Below are 20,659 nucleotides of genomic sequence, written 5' to 3' on the forward strand. Positions count from 1 at the left end.
GGAAAATAGTTCTAGTTTTTCTTACCTATACCTTTTTTCTAATCAATGACTTTTTGGTTTTTTTTTTTCCCCAGGTATATTCACTTTTATTTTCTTCACTGTTTTTTTTTTTTTTTACAAATAGTTTATTGTCAAATTAGTTTCCACGACTTTTTGTTTTCTATTTTATCCACTTAGGCAAAATTTCCTTGTTAAAAACAGGAAATAAGGGGGCTACAAAAAGAGTGGGTGAACAGATCAAAATAATCGTTCCCGCTTTTACGTGTCACTCCCATAAGACAAACAGACAGGCTGTACAGTGAACGCCTCCCTTTCCTGAAGGAAGGAAGGGCCACACTGCGGGGAGGGTGTGGAAAGTGCCCCTCTAGGAAGAGGTCAGGAATTTTGGCACTAGCCTCACAAGGGAAAGGTATCCTTTCACATAATTATGTTTTCCTTCTAATGACAAGAAGGCTTCATTGGAAAAGGCTGGCATGTTCTTGAGTTGGGTCCCTGGTTGATGTTCCCACTGTGAGGTCAGGTTCCAGCACCGTTAGGGTAAGGAGCACAGCAGTGTCCCCCAGAACAAACAAGTGACAAGAAAGTAACTTCCCTTCTCCAGGAAAGGGGGAACAAAATACCAAAAACTAAAAATAAAACACTAAAATCAAAACAAAAACCCAACCTGGTGAAAATGTAGTAAGGAAGGTAGACCAAAGGAAACAGACAGTTTCGTACATAAAATATCCTAGAAAACTTTAAGCACACCTCTATTGTGCCCACCACATTCCACCAAAGCTATGATAAACTGAGAAGCAAAGGGTAAAACTTAATGTGAAAACAAAAAAACAACATTTGGGTTATATTTGTTCTTTAGCATATAGATAACTCTCCTTGAGTAAAACCAGTTTGCTTATTTGTCAGCCCATGAATTAGTGGCATCATCTTCATAGGCCTAAAACAGAGTATGCCTAAATCTTAAAATGGAGAAAACAGAAAGGGTGCCCACAGACTAGGGAGCGAGGTAAAAAACTGACTAGCCAAAACCCACTTATGTGTTATGGTACTACCAACTCAATAGTTTTTAAAAATATATACACATAGACAAAAACTTCATATATATTTAAAAATATATACACATATACAAACAAAATGAGGGGCACCTGGGTAGCTCAGTCGGTTAAGTATCTCACTCTGGATTTTGGCTCAAGTCATGATCTCATGGTTTGTGAGCTGGAGCCCCCCATCAGGCTCTGCAATGATAAAGCGGAGCTTGCTTGGGATTCTCTCATCCCTCCCTCTCTGCCCTTCCCCCACTTGCATGAGCTCTCTCTCTCTCTCAAAATTAAAAAAAAAAAAGCAAAATGAATCGAGTAAGTAAATGCATAGTAGTCATAGAAGATACTATATTTGGTTGGTTGAAAGCAGATTTCCAATGAGTCCAATTGGCCAGACAGCCACAAGCCAAAGTGGAAGGCACTTCTGGTGTCTGTCCTGTGTGCCAAAGGGGCAAGCCATTAACTCAAAACTGACCAGTAGTTTAGATATTTAATGGATGGGAGCACACTGTCAAAGAACTCAGCTACTTGCTATCATCTGAACATACAAGGTGATAATTAAGTTTAAAAAGTTGTATGGTTAATTCCAGGATGATTTTATTTCACGGGGAGAAAACAAAAAAGCCAACAATACCATGATTTTCCTAGATACCACATAGTGACTGGCATTTTCATTTCTCTTTTATCACATTATACAAAAAAAAAAAATCAACAGAAACGCACCAAAACATATCCCTATACCTCTTAAATTAGTAGACTTAAAATTAAAACTTGAAGCAATATTCTGTTATACTTTGATTCAAACTCTATTTACAAACAGAATTGCACTTACAAAGATAGCAACATTTCTAATATGGTTTTAGGTTATTTCGCTTTATTGTGGTTTTATATCTCAGTATAAAACTTTTAAAGCTTTCTTCAATAAAAATCATACTTTCTTTTGCAGTACATAATTCATTTACTCACTGGATTCCTGAACCAGTTTTCTCCTTTTGTGCTTTTCTGATTTTATTTTACAAATGGCATATACCTTCCAAGTAGGTACAATCAGATACTGTACTCATTATAAGAGACTCATTCATAAAAAGTGTAAGAAACAAAGTATTAGCAGTCTAATCCTTTGGTCCATCTTTCTAAAAAAAAAATCAACTGATAAAAGTTACAAATTGGTGGTAACTCTTCTTTTTGGTTAAAAACAAATCCACCAGGCAGATTACTGATTAAAATCCAACACTGCTTTAAAAGTACCACATTCTTAGTCTCATCTGACTGCTCAAGGACGCCGCTGTGTACAGCTGGGTTGACATGACACAGGACACAGTAAGGCACAAGTGGATGGTGAAAGAGAAAACAAATACTTTAGGACTGTTGCGCTTTTCCTCCTGCACAAATACTAAAATATGTACCGTTTTCATGATAAAATAATGAAAAAGAAATACACATTTTTTGTTATGAAATACCTATACAAAAAAAATTTTTTAAATGTACACCATCTGAGCTGCCAAAAAAGGTTTTAAAAAAGTATCAATTATTCCCCGTACATAAAACTATCTCTCATCAGTAGGTCCAAGAGAAAAATGTCCTGGCGCCTTACGGGAGGGAGGAGGACAAAAACAATCCCCCTCCTGTGCTCCCTAACCCCAACGTAAGACAACACCAAAGGCCAGATGTTTACAGTAGTGTATTCTACTTATTACGACAACCCATTGGAAGCTGGGGGGCAGGAAGCGCGCCGCGACCGCAGTAAGGCACTTCCGTGGACAGAGCAGCAACCCCGGCAGGTGGCCTGGGGGTGGCGTGTGCCTCCCCGCCTTCCAGGGAAGACAAAGGACTGCGTGAGGCTCCTCCGGAGGGCACCGGCAACATCTCAACAGCAGGGGGAGACACGGGAGGTAAAACTTGCGGGTGAAGGTCTATACAGAAGTGGTCACTCGGTCAATGGTGTGATTGACCTCGTTCTTGTTTGAATCCAGTCCTTTAGCAGCATTCCGGTCATTCCGTAAATTCTCCACTGTCTTTTTCATATTCTTTAGCTCCCCGGGGTGTGGAGTGGCTCGCCTCAGAAGTGTTCTCTGCAAACAAACAGGGGAGTGAGTGTTTTGCTTTTATGCCATTACTCTTTCCAGCAGGCAGCTTGGAGGAGGTGGCCTCCTTCCCTCCAAGAGATTATGAGTTGGAGTGGGCAGGAGCGTCTGTTTCTCGCTACGTATTTCTCGGCTGCTTACCAGCAAGCACTTAAGGGCACATGAACGTGTGGCACGGGACTTGTCAAGACTGAAAGATAACTTTCACAATAAAAGAATACTTCATAAAATGTGCGATTAGTGTAATATGAAAATAAAGTTCTGTGAATGGCAAGAAAGGAAAGTTAAGATGTTAGTGTGGGGTGTGGAGAAAGAAGATGATAAAGGGGTAAAAAAAAAAAAAAAAGTTAAAATCCCTGCGATGTTCTATTACCCCATGTGGTCCTGACCTCCTTCAACCCTGGAGACATAGATGGGGAAGAAAAGAAAATGAGAGGGAGAAGGGCTTCTTATTTTGCTGCTGTGGGTGTTATTTATGTCATCTACTGGAGTTCACAATCTTCTAATAAAGGCCACAGTGCTGGAAGTGAAGTGATAGGGCAGGGGCAATCTTTAACAAAAATGTATTATTTGACATGTCACATGGCCTCTGGCTCATAAAACAGTATCTGTATCTTTTAGATGGACTGTCCGGGAGTTTCAGGAGAAGCCTCAAGTAGGTTAACACAGAACTGCCAGGGCACTACTGAGTCAGTGAAGGAGGAAATCGTTCCCCTCCAACAAGGCAGGCGGTATCAGCCCTGAGGAGCTATCTTCCGTGCCTCATTCCTACTTTGCACTGCATACTGTAAGTGGATGAAGTCCCAGTGACAGCTGGAATAATAAAGACTACAGACAGGGTGGAATTTAAAAGCCACCCTTTGCTGTGGGGGCTGCAAGTACTCCCTCGAAGCTCTGCTTATGAAAATCTCACTTAGCACAAGGAGTTTAAGAGGCCAAAGTCAACTTGTAGTAAGGTTTTGAGAGTGGTCACCGACTCCTGGAGATGTCGGCTGGTTGAGAGACATGTTTCAGTGTGGATGGAGTAAGGCTAAGTAGTACTTTCAAATCCCTTCCTGATTTTTGGATGAAACCTTGCAAATTAACCCAACTAAGGCGCAAGTGCTCTGCCTGAAGGTGAAGAAGGGTTATGAGAAGAAGACAGAAGGTTACGTGGCTCCACAGAAGGTGAGCTGAGTCACACACACTGTGAGATGTGAAGGGAGTCAGCGCGGTGAGCCTATAGTCGGGCATGGGGAGGAGATTTTGTTCACCGAGAACAACAGACACAGAAAAAATTCCCCATCAATTTACTGGAGGCAAGAAGGGAAGCTATCATTAAAAAGAAAAAAAAAAAAAGAAAAAGAATATAAACTATTCAAACAACAACCAAAAAACCCCCCAAAGTTCCATTTGCTTTATATACATTTGGTGAATCAGCACCTAGAAGTACCTAGTTTTGCCTTCTACAGATTTTTTTACATGCTGAAGCCAAAGCAGAGAACAGACAATTTGAAATTAAAAGAAACCCTTATTTTCCAGGGAGGCCAACAATTTCCATCTCCATACCGTTTCACTGTCTTCTTCGTCTTTCTCATCTTCCAAGAATCGGATTGCGCTGACTCTGTTCACTGCACGCTCATTCCAGGCCTCATCAGACACATCATTCACCAAGCTCTCCAGGGCCCCACAGCGAGGCAGGTTCTCTGTTGCGACAAAGACCCCATCAGCCGGGAAGGTGGTTCATGTGACTGGTAACTGCTATGTAGCATTTCAAAAAATTTAAAGCAAAAAGAAAAAAGTCTGGGACAGGGTCATCCTTTCTTTTCAGTGATGTGTGGCTCTATTTGAGGTCATAGAAAAGATCTGTTAAGGCTTAATATTTAATTAGAGAATGTCATCATAATTTGTAGAATCCTTTTTCACAATTCTTTTCTATACACTGACGTTAAAAACTTTCTCATGGAAGTGATGTGGCTGCAAAGGTTGGACGCCAGTACTTTCCTTAGGAACACATTCCACTAGGTTTTTCCCTTGGGGTCTTAAAAGCTCCTCGAACAAGGCTGGGATCAGCAAGGTGCTTTGGGGCCTTTCCACTTAGGGGGCTCCTGTCCTCCCAGAGCACTCTAGGTCTCTTTTATAAAAACCAGCTCTCGGTAAAGGATTTTTAATAGCAATTTGATGTTATTGTGAATATTTTTTCAAACCACACATAATTCACAAAACAAAGGAACAATGACTCAAAACAACAAAATGGCTTAAATGCTGTTTGGCAGTGGCGTTCAGTACTAATCCTCTAAACCATCAGTTTGGATTGTAAGGGAGTCCGATAACTTTTTAAAGACTGTCTGTATTTTCAGCCTTAGCCATAATCCAAACCCAAAAGGCCGTGTAAGGAATCTCAGATATGAGAAGCAGGTGTGAAGGCTATGGTTCCTGCCAAGGTGCGAGGGAGCCTTCCCTGAGGAGACCCGCAGTGACCTCGCCCAGGCTGGCCCTAGGTGCATGTGGGAGCAAGAGGTCGTATGGACAGATATTGGCTCCTGCTCCTATTGGGAGGAGCCTGTGGCCATGTGAGTGTTGTCCTTAAATTCACCTTGGCAAGTAGGTTCAGAAGGCAGCTGAGGAAGCAAGACGCAGGTTAAGATCTTCTCTCCTGTGGCGTGGTCTGTGTCCGTCTGGAACGTGAGCAGAGGCTGGGACTGGTTATCCGACAACCACAGGGCCTTCAGCTTCAAGGCGGTCAGGGATAAAGGCAGATGTAATAGTCTATATTAAAACAAAAGGAGACATCAAGGTCTCAGATCTTATAATGACGTCAATTCCTGTCAATGCAGACTGAATAAAACCATTACAAAGAGCCTACCGGGATTGGGGTCAACGTGGAACAAGATGTTATGTTTACAGTAAGATCCTTGACCATATTCTTTGTGACCAGACTCCTCGGTCGGTCACTGGGCTTCCCTCCTCTGCTGTCATCTCTCTTATTAGCACCTCTGGCCACAGGGCAAAACATGAGGAAATTACAGAATATATGAGCCAAGTCTTACACTAGGAGGTTTCGATTTAAAGAGGAAAAAAAAAAAAGCCAGTGTAATTGTGGAAGAATCCAGAAGCAGCAGTTTTTACGGAGTCAGTGGCGACAGCCTCACCGACGATTACCTGTTTCCAGTAGTGCCTGGCAAATCAGGACAAGAGGAAGGAGATGCCTGGGATGTTGAAGAGTTTCAGTGGCAATTCAAATAAAGATTAAGAAGTTTTTCTCATGGATTGCATTTCTCCAAGGAGCTCATTTTAGGTATCCATTTCAAACGTGTCTTTTCCAGTTTCTAGACCTCCCACTTCCCAGACTCTTATGTGATAATTAATGTCCACTTTACCTTGCTTCAGTTTCAAATGAGATTGTATATATGAAAGCACTTTAAAAATTGTAATGTGACACCTGAAGATTAATTTTATATTTATGTTCACACAAATGTCTGACACAGTGGCTACACTTGGTTAACTCTATTTTAGCAAAGACCCGCACCAGGAATCATATGTACTTTGTACTTTCTGAAGATTACTTTAGTGCAGTGGTTCTTAAGCAAGGGCACCTCTGCTCTGTAGGGATGTCTAGGAGTGTCTGTAGACATTTTGGGAGGTGCTTCTAGCATCTAGTGGGTAGAGGCCAGGGATATTGCTATACATCCCATAATGTAGAGGACAGCCCCGACAACCATTATGTGGCCCAAGATACTAACAGAGCTAGGGGTGAAAATAGTGCTTTACACATGTGTCTACCTACTGATGGTGTACTATGAAAACAACCAAGCCTCTGTTAGATACCGGTATTTAAAGGTTTAAAGAAGCTAAGATTGTATTTGATAAGGTATTTCTACTCTAAGGATGGCTCTATGTATTAAATTACAGTCTTAGCAGGGTCTTCATAAGCTGGACAATAATGAACGAGCTGATGACATTCTGAGAGCTACAAGATGAAGCCCATTTTCTTAAAGAAATCCTGGCTCATCGATACCCTAAGAAATTCTATGACTGCATATATTGCTGGGGTTCTTTCTTTTATGAAATTGCACACCTATCTCCAGTTAACACATGTGGGAGATCTACCTACACATCTTGCCAACAGATTAATGCTGCATTTTCAGACATAGATGCCATTCTGAATTAACAGGCTTATGGAAAATTAATTTGAACTCTATGTAGAGATATGAAGAGAAGTTGCACTCTAATTTTATAAAACTAATCTAAGTAAAATGTAAGCACAGACTGGTTAAGTTACTTTAAGAAATGAAGTGAAAATGATCAGAGTGCATGGAAAGTGTTAACAATGAATGCATTATTAACAAACTTTTCAGAAGAACAATCTGTGTGTTTCACAAGATATTTACAATATACTAGTCATGCAGATGGCAAAATCATTTCTTTTCCTAACAATTAGTCCAGCAAAGGCTGGTCCATCCCACACATATGTACTGGGTGCAGTACTGAGTCAGTGGAACAGTACCTGAGTCAACGTATCCATGAGATCTGCCTATGTTAAAGTACCTGTGAACGGGATGCCTAGGTCCTTAGTTGGTTGAGTGAATGGGATACATAGGGGGCTCAGTTGGTTGAGTGTCCACCTTCAGCTCAGGTCATGGTCTCATGGTTCATGGGTTCAAGCCCCACATCGATCTTTGCTCTGATGGCACAGAGGCTGCTTCAGATTCTCTGCCTCCCTCTTTCACTGCCCCTTCCCCACTCTTGCTTGCTCTCTCTCAAAAACAAACATTAAAAAGAGTCTCTATGTATGTACACTATAAAATGTCACTAATAAGGGTCAAACCAGGTGAGAAAGAAATACATACTTTAAAGTCCCAGAATCCACCAAGGGCAGTGATGGGCTTATACCATGAAGGACGCCTAAAGGGATATGACGCAGCAGAGGCTTTACACCTCACTTCCTGTTCTGAGGTGCTGGGTCTATGAATGAGATAGAAAGTGAAATCTCTTATGCTTATACAACAAATTATTCCTGCCTCTGCCCAAAGGCTGCCTACACATATACTCAAATGCAAGGAAGTTAAAGACACGAGACATGTATTTGCTAGGCCTGGTGACAGGAATTTTTTTTTAAAAGACTACCCTCACATACTGTGAAAGCTTAAAGTACCTCAAACTCTTTTGCATTTTACTGATCAAAAGGATAATTCTTTTGAATGTCTGTTACGATTTCTTTAGACATGTTTCAAGTTTCAGAGTCTTAGGCAAGAAATCTACACTCCGTGTCTCTAGATTTCTTAATCATGAAAGCATAAAGAAAAAATTACGATTTTAAAACTGTCACAAAACACAAATACCCAAACATGGTCATCATACTTTTTTTTTAACTTTTTTTTTTTTTTTTGAGAGATAGTGTGTAAGTTGAGGAGGGGCAGAGAGAAAGGGGGGACAGAGGACCCGAAGCAGGCTCCAGTCTCCGTGCTGACAGCAGCGAGCCCAATATGAGGCTTGAACTTACAAACTGTGAGATCATGACCTGAATAGAAGCCGGACACTCAACCAATTGAGCCACCCAGGGCCCCCTGGTCATTGTATCTTCTTAGAAGAATAACTGGCTTTGCAGTCCAGTGCTAAGGCAAAGGTATAAATAAAATGCTAAACAGAGCATCAATAATAAATCACAGCTTGTAAGGATGACAAATCATACAGTAAAAGCTAAAATAAATGGTTAGACTCTACGATAACAGATCTTACAATCACACTTGACCATGCCATGTAAGATTAGTGACTTGTCTAGAACACCTGTTTCCCTGTGAAGAATCAGGGTGCCAGCTTGAACATGGCTACTGCCAACTAAGCACACACCACACATGAGATCGTTGGCAAATGCCCCACAGAGTGGTGTCCCAGAGTGTCAAAGACAGAAAAGAAAAAAAAAAGGAGGTGCCTGGGTGGCTCAGTCAGTTGAGTATCTGACTTCAGCTAAGGTCATGATCTCACAGTCCGTGAGTTCAAGACCCACACTGGGCTCTGTGCTGATAGCTCAGAGCCTGGAGCCTGTTTCAGATTCTGTGCCTCCCTTTCTCTCTGCCCCTCCCCTGCTTGTGCTCTGTCTCTCTTTGTCTCTCAAAAATAAATAAATGTTTAAAAAATGTTTAAACAATTAAAAAAAAAATCTCTCTTCCCTGCCCAGTCTGTACACAGGGATTGTGCCAGCTGGGCTGACCCTCTCACTGATCACTGCTGCCTGTATATATATACACTCCTCTGTTTCTCCTGGGTGTGTGTGTGTGTATTCCTGCTTTCCAGAGGAGTTAATAATACATTTTTGGTTTATTCTGGTACCTTCTGTACACTGCAGAATCAACACAAGAAACCACTGCCCTATTTGTACACATCTCAGTGTTTTATTTAGGACCACATACCCCCCAAATAAAAAGCCTGTGGTTACTATTTACATCAAGGGTACAAGGACTAAAGCAAATGAATAACCACACCATGAGCTAAGCTTCCCATTTCCAGTTAAATCCATGACCAATCAACCTGAAGTGACCTTTCCCATCTCTGCACTACTGTAGTGACTGCATTGTCAAGTTTACTTAAAAACTGGACATGGCTTGACTGACTAATGTAATATTGACTTAACCTATAGCTACATACATCTTACAATTGAATTCTTCATCTTTTACCTCCTACTGGAATTTTTTAGCTTTTCTTTTAATGTTTTATTTATTTCTGAGAGACAGAGAGATAGTGTGAGCAGGGGAGGGTCAGAAAGAGAGGGAGATACAGAATCTGAAGCGGGCTCTAGGCTCTGAGCTAGCTGTCATCACAGAGCCCAACATGGGGCTCGAACCCACAAACCATGAGATCATGACCTGAGCCGAAGTTGGATGCCGAACTGACTGAGCCACCCAGGGGCCCCCGGAATTTTTAATTTTAAGCACTTTCCAAAAATGTTTAAAGACACATAGAACATAATCAGTAGGAAAACGTAACCAAAATACCTAAAGGAAAGCCCCCTGTAACCTCAAGCCTCCACCTCTCCTCTAGAGGAACTAGTATTAATGTTTTGGTGTACTGCACAAATATGTTGTATTAAAAACAAAAATGAGAGCACTATGTATGTCCAACAGTTGCTCTTTTTACTCAGTACCATGGGCCTCCTGTGTCACTACACAGATCATCACCTTTAACTGCCTAGTACTCCACAGTATAGCTACACTGCTGTGTTGTGTTTTGTCTTTTAACATTTCTTCCCAGCTTTCCTGAGCTATAACTGCCATGAACACTGTGTAACTTTAAGGTGTACCTGGGATGATTTGATACACTCATATATTCTCCAGGGACTTACCATAGGAGGGTTAATTAACACCTCCATCCAGTCACACAACTACCACTTTTTGTGGGTGTGGTGTGGATGTGTGCGTGCATGTGTGTGTGTGTGTGTGTGTGTGAAGAACATTTAAGATCTATTCTTAGCAACTTTCAAGGATATAATACAGTATTGTTAAATGCAGTCCCCATGATAGACATTAGGTCCCCAGACACTATTCATCTTATAACTGGGGATTTGGACCCAGTGACCAACACCTCCCTCTCTCCCTAAGCCTCTGGTGACTACCACGCTACTCTCTATTTCTAGGAGTTCAGCTGCTTTTAGATTTCACATGTGAGATCATATAGTATTTGTCTTTTTCTGTCTGACTTATTTCACTTAGCATATTGTCCTCAAGGTCCACCCATATTGTCATAAGTAACATCATTTCCTTCTCTCTCACTTCTTTATCCATTCATCTGCTGACACTGTTCCGGTGGTTTCCATATCTTGGATACTGTGATTCATGCTGCAGGGGACACGGGGATGCCGATATCTCTTCATTTCTCTTGGACGTATATACCAGAAGTGGGACCGCTAGATCATAAGGTAGTTCCTCTATGTTTTGAGGAACCTCCATGCCATTTTCCCCAGTGGCTGCACCAATCTGCATTCCCATCAATGGTGCACAGGGGTTCCCTTGTCTCCAAGTCCTTACTGACACCTGTTATGTCTTGTCTTCTTGATAACAGCCATTCTAACAGCTCTGAGGTAATATGTTTTATTATTTTTAAATGTTTTATTTACTTATTTATGTTTATGTCTTTACTTTATTTTGAGAGACAGACAGAGAGTGAGCAGGGGAGGGGCAGACAAAAAGAGAGACACAGAATCTGAAGCAGGCTCCAGGCTCTGAGCTGTCTGCACAGAGCCAGACATGGGGCTCGAACCCACGGACTGTGAGATCATGCCCTGAGCCAAAGTCAGACGCCTAACCAACTGAGCCACACAGGCGCCCCATAGTAGTTTTAAATGTTTTTGATGTTTATTTATTTTGAGAGAGAGAGACAGAGTGTGAGCAGGGAAGGAGCAGAGAGAGAAGGAGACAGAATCTAAAGTAGGCGCCAGGTTCTGAGCTGTCTGCACAGAGCCTGACGCAGGGCTTGACCCCACAAACTGTGAGACCATGATCTGAGCTGAAGTTAGATGTTTAACTCACTGAGCCACCTGGGCACCCTCTTTTAGTATTTTTAAATTTAATTTTTTGGATTATAAAATTGAAAGGTACAAACTATTCCCCCATTGACCTCCACTGTTTCTGGTATTTGGTACTATTCTTCCCCAAAGATCCTTAAGATACCAGAGATATTGTGTAGTTGGTGGATATTCCTGTGGGAAAGAGTAAGAATTAAGGAAATGTGTATTCTGTGTGCACGGGTAGCTGATGATAAAAGACATCTTCTCTGTTAGTGTACCACAAGGTTGGACACTTGGTTTCCAAGTGGCATTTTATAGTTATCCTCTCACACTTGTCAACGAGTTTGTGGAAGCTAACATGTAGTCTCTCTGTGCCATCTGCTATTTTTATATGCTTAAGAGAAGGGGTGAAAACTTCTGTCGTAGGTGGCATCATTTCCCATGGTGTGACATTTCTGCAAGCTAAAAAGCTGACATCGTAGCCATTTTTTTATTAGTTTCTATACTAATACTTTAAATAAGTAGCAATTAAATACTTTAATAGGTTTAAAATTTGGTTGTGAATCCATATATACATGGATTAAATGACACACTGCACTGACTCAGCTGACAGCTATGTCAGTGCACTTTTTAATGGGGTTTTCCCCACCTCAGCCCAGGCATAATAAAAGTGTAACTTTCCCTCCTGAGAACTAGAGAACGGAGGCTTCACTCCTGTGAAAAGCAGTTTTTAGACATCAGAGCCATTGGTCTGCTCAAGAATTAGCGATGCAAATCCATGCTCGCCCATGAGACAGGGATCTGGGAAGGTCTGGAGTCACCCCAGTTCCTGTTGCTGGAGGCCGGGAGGAACCACCCTTGCCAAGCTCTGTGTGCATGAGACTAAGTCCAGCAGAAAGTCAACATTCAACTCTGATTAATCCTGAGTCTCCAGTAACCAGTCAGTGGTCTTAACAATCTACCAAGAGGTCCTGAAAGCCTTAACTTGAAAACCGTGAGCATTCCCTGACGCCTGCTGGGTCCTGTAATTTATTAGCACCATTATCTACAATCTATTAGCCAGAATGAAAAATGGTGGCCTGTGCCTGACCTAAGTGACCAGCTAATCAGCACTTAGCACACAATCCCCTGAACACCCTTTAGAACTGCTGCTATCTATCATTTAAAATCAGTGATCACTTTCCCCTGGATGAGCACTTTTTCTCCTATGTAATACTCAAAAGCATTTTTTAAATTCCTTTGGTGATGAAGCCTGTGACACAAGGCATTTCGCAGTGGCCTACTATTCACTCTACAAAACTAACATTTTTAACGTCTTCATTTGTGCGACAAGTATTTACCAGGCTTTTATTGGAAGTACCATGATTGTGCTGGGGTAAATGGCACAATGACACAGGTGCCACCTCTGAACTTCAGGCACCTTCTGGTTGGGATGGTTGCACACACATTCATCACAGGGCACTCACTGCTATGTTAGGGGCAATTTTAAAAAAAGCAGGCTCCAAGAGAAGAAGGCTCCCTGACAAAAATGAAAGCATGAATGATGAGGGATAAAAGGGGGAGTTAGAGAAGGGGGTCCCAGCTAGAAAGGGCAACTGGTCTCGGCTCAGGGGAAAGAAAGCACATGTGCCATCCGAGGTGACCAAACTAGGTCAGACTGACTGAAACAAATCTGTATTTTACAAAGGTGAAGAGAAGGCATATTCCAGAAACCAGGGAGCAGTCCACCATGACCCCTGACCCTAGAACTTGAGAAACGAGCTGCTGTGACACTCGACAGGTGGCTCTTCACTTTATCACAGACAATGGATCACATGGTGATTCTGACATTGGCTGTGTTATCCTTTGGCCAGAAAAGCATCCCCAGACACAACTGTATTTATAGTTTCGGGGGTTCGGAATCCCCAGCAGCACACATCAAGATCCCTGGTTCAAATCTCGTTCAAACTCATGCAAGCTCGTTCTTCAGAGATGAGGTAATTCAGAGGCTCAAGACTACTTAACAAAAGCTGGCTATAAGAGCTGGAGTAAAACCCAAGTATCCAGTTCTCAGGCAGCGCTGTTTCCCTCACATCACCATACGGCTGTTCCGGGAAGCATTTCCCCAGAAGCATCCACCTCAACTTCAAAGTGACCCACACTCAGGCTGTCCCTGACCTCTTTGACGCCATCCAGACCCATGGCCCCTGCTCTTGGACTAACAACGCCCTGGGGCCAGGGTCACTGAAGTAATCTAGAAGACTCTATTCTAGAAGACGGAGCAAAGGCAAGATGGCAAAGCTTGGGGTGGATGAATTTGGTTCTTTTTCTCAAAAAAGGGAAACCAGGACATGCTTACCTGTTCCCTGCCACATCCAGGACATGAAGCTCTGTTGCCTGTGACACCTCTGCAGGTATCCGAGTCAGTCTGTTGTCACGCACACAGAACACGGTGAGGCTGCAGCATCCGCCAATCTACAATGAGAAGGAAAGCACAGCTTTTTTCTAGGTTTGTTGGGAAGATGGTGGTGAGAGTAGAGTATCTGGTTTCTCACATGGCATGAAAAGGATGCATAAAATGATGCCACATGGCTTTAAATTTCACTGATGACCAATTATGATTAATTTAAATTATACAAAGTACTAAGTAGTCCAGTAAGTTCATGAAAATCTCTGCAATATATGAAAGTCACATATTGTAAATTAAATCAAGAAAATAAACAGGACAGTTCAAAACTTTCACTCTGAAAAGCAAGTCATTTTCCACAGCTATCTAATGCAACTGTATCTGTTAGGTACATTAACTAAGCTACACAGGTCCAGACAATTTTTATTCAGTAATATGGGAGATTAAGAGTTCTACATTACAAAAATAAGGCCAAGGATGATCCATATACACCCCTTTGAAGACCTGCCCATTATATTAAATCCAGTGTTCTCAGTATTCCAGTTCATTGAGAGAGAGAGAGAGAAAGAGAGAGAGAGAGAGAGAGAGAGAGAGAAGGGAGAGGGAGGGAGGGGAAAAAGAGGACATCTGATAGATGATACAGTATGTTAAATTCCACTGTACATCTTTTAATAGCTTTCAGCTATTCACAACTTAACTTGGTAAATTCATTATTCACTCTCCTTTGACAAATGCAAAATCAACACTATTTTAGCAAAAACAGAATTTGGTAAATACATACATTAATCTGGTAAAATTAATGTGAGTAGAAGTGTATCACTATCTGTATCCACACCAAATTTGATTACTATTTATTTTTAAAGTAAGCAATTCAAAGGTAATTGAGCTTTGCATGAATCTGCTCTTGAAAAAAGAACATAAGCACAAAAGAATTCAATCATCCTCTTGTACAAAGTGGCTCTGGTTCCACGGTCAGGAAGGCTGGACCAAGGGGGTGGAAACCTACCTTGATCTCAGACACAACAACTTTCTGCAGGACTCCATGTAGAACTACGTGCTCCCTGTACTCGCTACCCTGACCCAGGGTGACTGCAAGAAAAGGCTCATGAAGGAACCTATTGATGTCTCTCGAACACATGGAAAACTACTGTGCAGCCTCTCACTTGTGGAAGGCAAGGGACCTGCATCTTCAGTGATATCTGAACATATGCCCTTTTCCATGGATATATGTGTTGTATGTATGTATGTATGTATCTTAAAGAGAAGAATGCATATTTATGAAATGGCTACATAACTGTCTTCATGAACAATCTTATCATGGTTTCCCTTAGGAGTTATATAAAGAATTTGAGATAATATATTTAACCACAGTATTTAACCATAGTGGATGTAAAAGAAAAATGAACATAAGGAAACGTGAACATCCATCTAAAATGGAAAACACCCAGGTATGTAGAAAGACTTTAGTTTGTCCCCGTTATTTCTTAGTATTCACATTTCCCATCCCAGCAAAACTGATGCTTTCACTGTCCTCTAAAATACATCATTTTAGGGGCACCTGAATGGCTCAGTTAAGGGTCTGACTCTTGATTTCAGCTCAGGTCATGATCTCATGGTTCGTGGGAACCAGGCCTGTGTAGGGCTCTGTGCTGACAAGTACGGAGTCGGCTTGGGATTCTCTCTCTGCCCCTCCCCTACTTGCTCTTTCTCCCTCTCTCTCTCTCCCCTGTTTGCACTCTCTCAAACTTTCTCTCTCAAAATAAATAATTTAAAAAATAATAAAATAAAAATAAAATCCATCATTTGGGTCCCACTGTTTCTTACAGAAATGCTCTTCCTTTTTCTGTCCTTCTAACTCTTGTCAATCATCCAAAATTAGCTAAACATCCTCTACATCATCACATCTTCCCAAAACCCACTGGTCCACACTGACACAGTGCTCTCTGCATTTCTTCCATAATTATGGTCTATGCAAACTCTCTGACAGATTGTTTCATTGAGCTGTTTAATGTGTGCGTGTACATATAATCAGGATGCTTGGCAAGTACAATACCCATCCTATCTACCTACCAACACTTCTCATTTAGACATGTTTATACACTTAGTGTTTATTTATTTATTAAGTAGTGAGAAGCTGCTACTTAAAGTTAATATCTGCTTCTGTGTGTAATGAAAGCCACGAAACTCTTCTTTTTTCTATTAAGAATCACCAGAGTGTCCTCTCTTAGCTTTTATAAATAAGAGCACACGTATCATGTCCTAAAAGAGGTGTGCAACAAGATCTTTGAGGGGCTTGGCATTTTCCCCTCATGTGAGGAAGGGAATCATCAGTTTTACTCAGATGCCCAGGAATATCATAGAAGGAATCTTTTGAGGATTGACATGATGAGATTCTCTCTGATAAACTGAGATGAGCCCCGCCCCTCAAGGAAGGGAGCCCCCCTCTGGTGCCTTGCTCCATGTGGAGGGGTATCTGCACTGGGGTCAGTGGTGGGCCTGTGTGACATGTGTAGGGTCTTCTAGGTCAGCACGTGGCTGAGGCTGGGCACCCCTCAGCCTTACGATCTAGGCCTGGCTTTGAAGACATAACATTTATCCATACTGCAGGGAGGCAAAGCAGATAATATCAGTTACTCACATGCACAACCCTCATGATGGCAAAATGAACTCCTGGCAAGGTGAACAGAGCTGAGACTGCATCATAATTTGGGACGCTTTGTCATGAAGCTGTCCACTGCTCCAGCCACCTGTAGGATATCTGTTTGGGGGCCCTAATACTATACCATGTGAACATTCTCAATCTGTACCATGCATATATACTGGATATTACAAAAATTAACCAATTGAAATGGGTCAGAGAGGGCTCTAATCATTGTTAGAGCAACAAAAGTTCTGGACAAGTAAACACTCTAAGTATTTTGGGGGAAATCATGTCAACTCACAGTGGAGTGTGGGAGCTGTCTCCTGTGTTTATAGTCTCATTTATTTATTTTTGCTTTTTCCTTTCCCATTCTAATCTTATGCCCATTTGAGATCTCAAGGGGTGGAAAGCAATTGTATTTAAGAGCCTCCTAGACACTCTGGGTTGTCACAGTGGGCAGAGTGACCGCTTTATCTCAACTGTCTAAGGGTTTCAGAAAACAATGCCATAAAGAGTGCATGTTATTGCAGAGCGTGCTGGGATGCCTTCATCATCCTCAGAGGCACATGCTGTCCCAGGCAAACAGAAACCTCTTTCCAAATCAGCCAGAAAGGCATGGCATGAACCTTTGCTTTTAGAAAAGATTATTTATATATAATATATATAATATATAAATATTTATATATAATNTTAATATTTTTATATTTACTATAATAAATTTAATATTTATTAATATTTAATATTAATAAATATATTTAATAAATTTTAATAAATTATGTATAATATAAATATATATTATAATATATAAATATATAAATAAATATATTTTATATAATATAATATATATTTATATTATATTAAGCATTTGAAACTGTAACTCAAAAGGCACAGTTCTTTATAGACTCCCACCTCAGGGAGGGACGTGGTGCACTGGAGTGGGTGCTCTGAGATCACACAGACCTGGGCTGGAATCTCGCCTCCATCATGTGTTCTGTGGGTGTGAATAGGCTACTTTAACCAAAAGTAACAGTCAGGACTAAACTGAATGAAACCACAAATACAAGTTAGCACCTATCATAGAACCTGGTCTAGTAAATGTGGCTAGCAAATAAATGTGAGCATTAGGGTCTTTTCAAGGGGCAAAAACCCCAGATCGAAATAACAAGCGCAGATGACACCAGTGTACTAAGTTGCTGGGAGTGTACTGACACTGGTGAGCTCTCCCCGGAACATGCCTGAACTTAAACCTAGCTCCCCAACCACGCACCACGGCGACAAGCCATCACTGTGATAAATACAGCACGACTGTAATGCCAGGGAAGCGCTGACATGAGCTCAGTACTGTATTACAAATATTGTTCGTATGTGTTTCTTTCTCTCTTGGGCTCAGGAGGCAGAGTTTACAGGGTCCTTAGTGGTCACCGGGATGAAATGCCTATGTCACTGAGAAATTCTGGGAAGCAGGGTCACTGTTTAAATAACTTACTACCAGTTACGTAGGAAGCTGGTTATTTTTAAACTTCCTCAAACCACATAATAGTACCTTCCCAGAACACAAGGGATTGAACTTGGAGAACTACAGAATGTTGCTGAGAAACTCTGTTTGGCTGTTTCGGGTCTCTTAACTGCAGATATTTTCCTCCCCTGTTTGGATCTGATGGACTGCATCTCAAGGAGATGGGACCTGCATGTCACTGAGCAAACCCTTAGCCAGGTCAGCCTTCACTACATATTAATTGCCTACAGGTAACCTTACTCTAGAGAAGATAATCACATTCAGTGAATCAAAGTGAAACCCTCAGTTAGTCATCCTTTGCCTACCTATATTCCACTTTTTGAATGCCTGCCCTAAATGTGAAGAAACTTTCATTTTCCTTCAGTATCTGCCTTTTAATATTCTGTGTAACAGAATGGAACCCACATTTCACTGGCAGAAAGGAAAACGTACAATAAGCAAAATCTGGTCAAAATATAATTTGAGCTGTAATCATATGCGTAATTTAGAAACCAAACACTGTTTTTGTCTCCCATCATCATCTGTGGCATATTATTTGAATGCTGCTATTTCATAAATATTTTGGAAATCATGTGGCTTTGGGACTTCCTGAATTATTGGGCCACTGACATCACTAATAGCTATGGCATTCTTCTTTTCTAATTATAAAATGGTAAGTTATATTGACTGGAAAATAAAAACCATATACACACACATACACACAAAAGCACAATGAAAAAAGATAAACCAGAAAATTCCCATCACAAAGGGATAATCGGCATTAACATTTTGAAGTACAATCTTTTAGTATCATTGCCATACACTTGCTTATGTATATACACTTCAACAAAATTAGGACCAATGCTAGTTCTTCAGCACCCCTGTTTTCATATGACATCAAGAATGTCTTCTCACGTCATTATGTTTCTAAAAGGATTCTTACTGATCCCGTAAGTATTTCACTCTACAGCTGACTCACAGATCACCCAGAGTACACATTGCTAGTTGGTTCTGCCGTTTCTTCCCTGTGTAATCTTGGGTGAGTTTCTTATGCTGAGTCTCAGTTTCACAATCTCTTGCATATGGATAACAATTTAGCCACACCTCACAGAACTGTTGTGAAAATCAGACAAGCATATGCAGGAAAGCCCTCAACACGGCTCCTGGTGCAGGTTAGCTGTCCCTGCACATGCTTGATGGGGAGCCTGAAACCTGTTAGCTGCTCCTGTACATATGTGAGAAATCTTCTTGGGCATGATTTTAATGTATGTCCATAATTGTTTTCTTAGGACAAAGTCCTAGAAGTGGCATTCCAGGATCAAAGGGTATGAACACTTTCAAAGGTTTTGATATTACTTTCCTCCCTTCCAGAGAAGCTGTAATAAGTTATTCTTACATGACAACATGCATTTTCCCATGTCCTTGCCAACACTTGGTATCCTTATTATTTTTTTAATCTACAATTTGACAGGTCAAGAAGCTTCCATTAAAATTTCTGTGAATATTGATGGGGCTAAAATTTTTTTCACACGCATAGCCATTTCTATTTTTAACTCTCTGAATCACTTATTATCTCCTGTGATCGGTTCTTTGCTTTTATTTTTGTCTGCTTTTTTCTACTAGTGGGACTATCTTTTTTCTCAATGATCTGGAATGATTTTAAGCAGAGTAAGGGGAGACCTCCCTCAGGTGATGTTGTAAATGTCCCCTTACCCCAGGCTGACTTTACCTTCTTGATGATCAGAAATCTAATTTTCACACAAACACATCAATCAACTGTTTCTTTTATGACCTATTTCCTCTTTTAAGTTTAGGAATGCCTTCTCCATTTTGATATCCAATAGCCAACTATATCTTATCCTAGAATTTTTAGGTTTTACCTCATCTCTCTTATCAATAATCAGTTTCAGAATATGATGGAAGCTTACATTAAATTGAATTGTAATAAGAAGAAGATAGAAAGCTATCCACAGAAGAACTGTCACCACAGATACTTACAAAAATTACAACAATATTTATGGGTAATTAATGTTGAGAGATTGCCTCATTTTTAAAAAAGTGGAAAAACAGCTCTGATGAATGATCTTCCAATCCTATCTTGCCTCATGTAACTGTAGACATGATCTTGACATAGAGTCAAGATCACTTTTCATTTTGACCTAATAAAGACAAAAGACTAAGCTTGGACACATGCTCAGTTTCTTTTGGCCAGAAACGCTTTAGCTGGGGCAGGTGGTTTGAAGGTACGATTTGGCTGGGAAATGACATGAAGCTGCCTGCTCTCTTTCATCATACCCATGATCACACATAAACCAATTCCCTGTCTGTCCACGCATCATATAGCACAGTCTCTTCTCCTCAATTCTTCCCTCTACCAAAAACATGAGCTTTTTAAGGAGACTTCTTTTCCCGGAAGCATTCATACTTATACGAGAGGATGAGAAATGAAAGACACAAATAACTTGCTGAAAAACTCATAAGCATGCCACAGGAAGCAAATAAAGCACATCTAGCCTTTCCATTAGAGAGATAGTTGT

The 20,659-nt window shown here is 41.0% G+C and overlaps 1 protein-coding gene across 1 annotated transcript in view; it reads right to left on the reverse strand.

Annotated features, from left to right (window-relative positions):
- Positions 1-1,622: 1,622 nt before the first annotated feature.
- LRRC1 (leucine rich repeat containing 1) overlaps positions 1,623-20,659 on the reverse strand; it is a 131,003-nt gene continuing 111,966 nt past the window's right edge. The window contains exons 11-14 of the mRNA XM_077752883.1: positions 13,939-14,054; positions 5,697-5,869; positions 4,670-4,806; positions 1,623-3,109 (exon numbers count right to left, since the gene is read on the reverse strand). Coding sequence (XP_077609009.1) covers positions 2,951-3,109; positions 4,670-4,806; positions 5,697-5,869; positions 13,939-14,054 — 585 coding nt within the window. The 3' untranslated portion in view covers positions 1,623-2,950. The remainder of the gene's footprint in view (positions 3,110-4,669; positions 4,807-5,696; positions 5,870-13,938; positions 14,055-20,659) is intronic.

This window comes from Crocuta crocuta, unplaced genomic scaffold, assembly GCF_008692635.1.
Source record: "Crocuta crocuta isolate KB4526 unplaced genomic scaffold, BGI_CrCroc_1.0 scaffold525, whole genome shotgun sequence".
Lineage (NCBI taxonomy): Eukaryota > Metazoa > Chordata > Mammalia > Carnivora > Hyaenidae > Crocuta > Crocuta crocuta.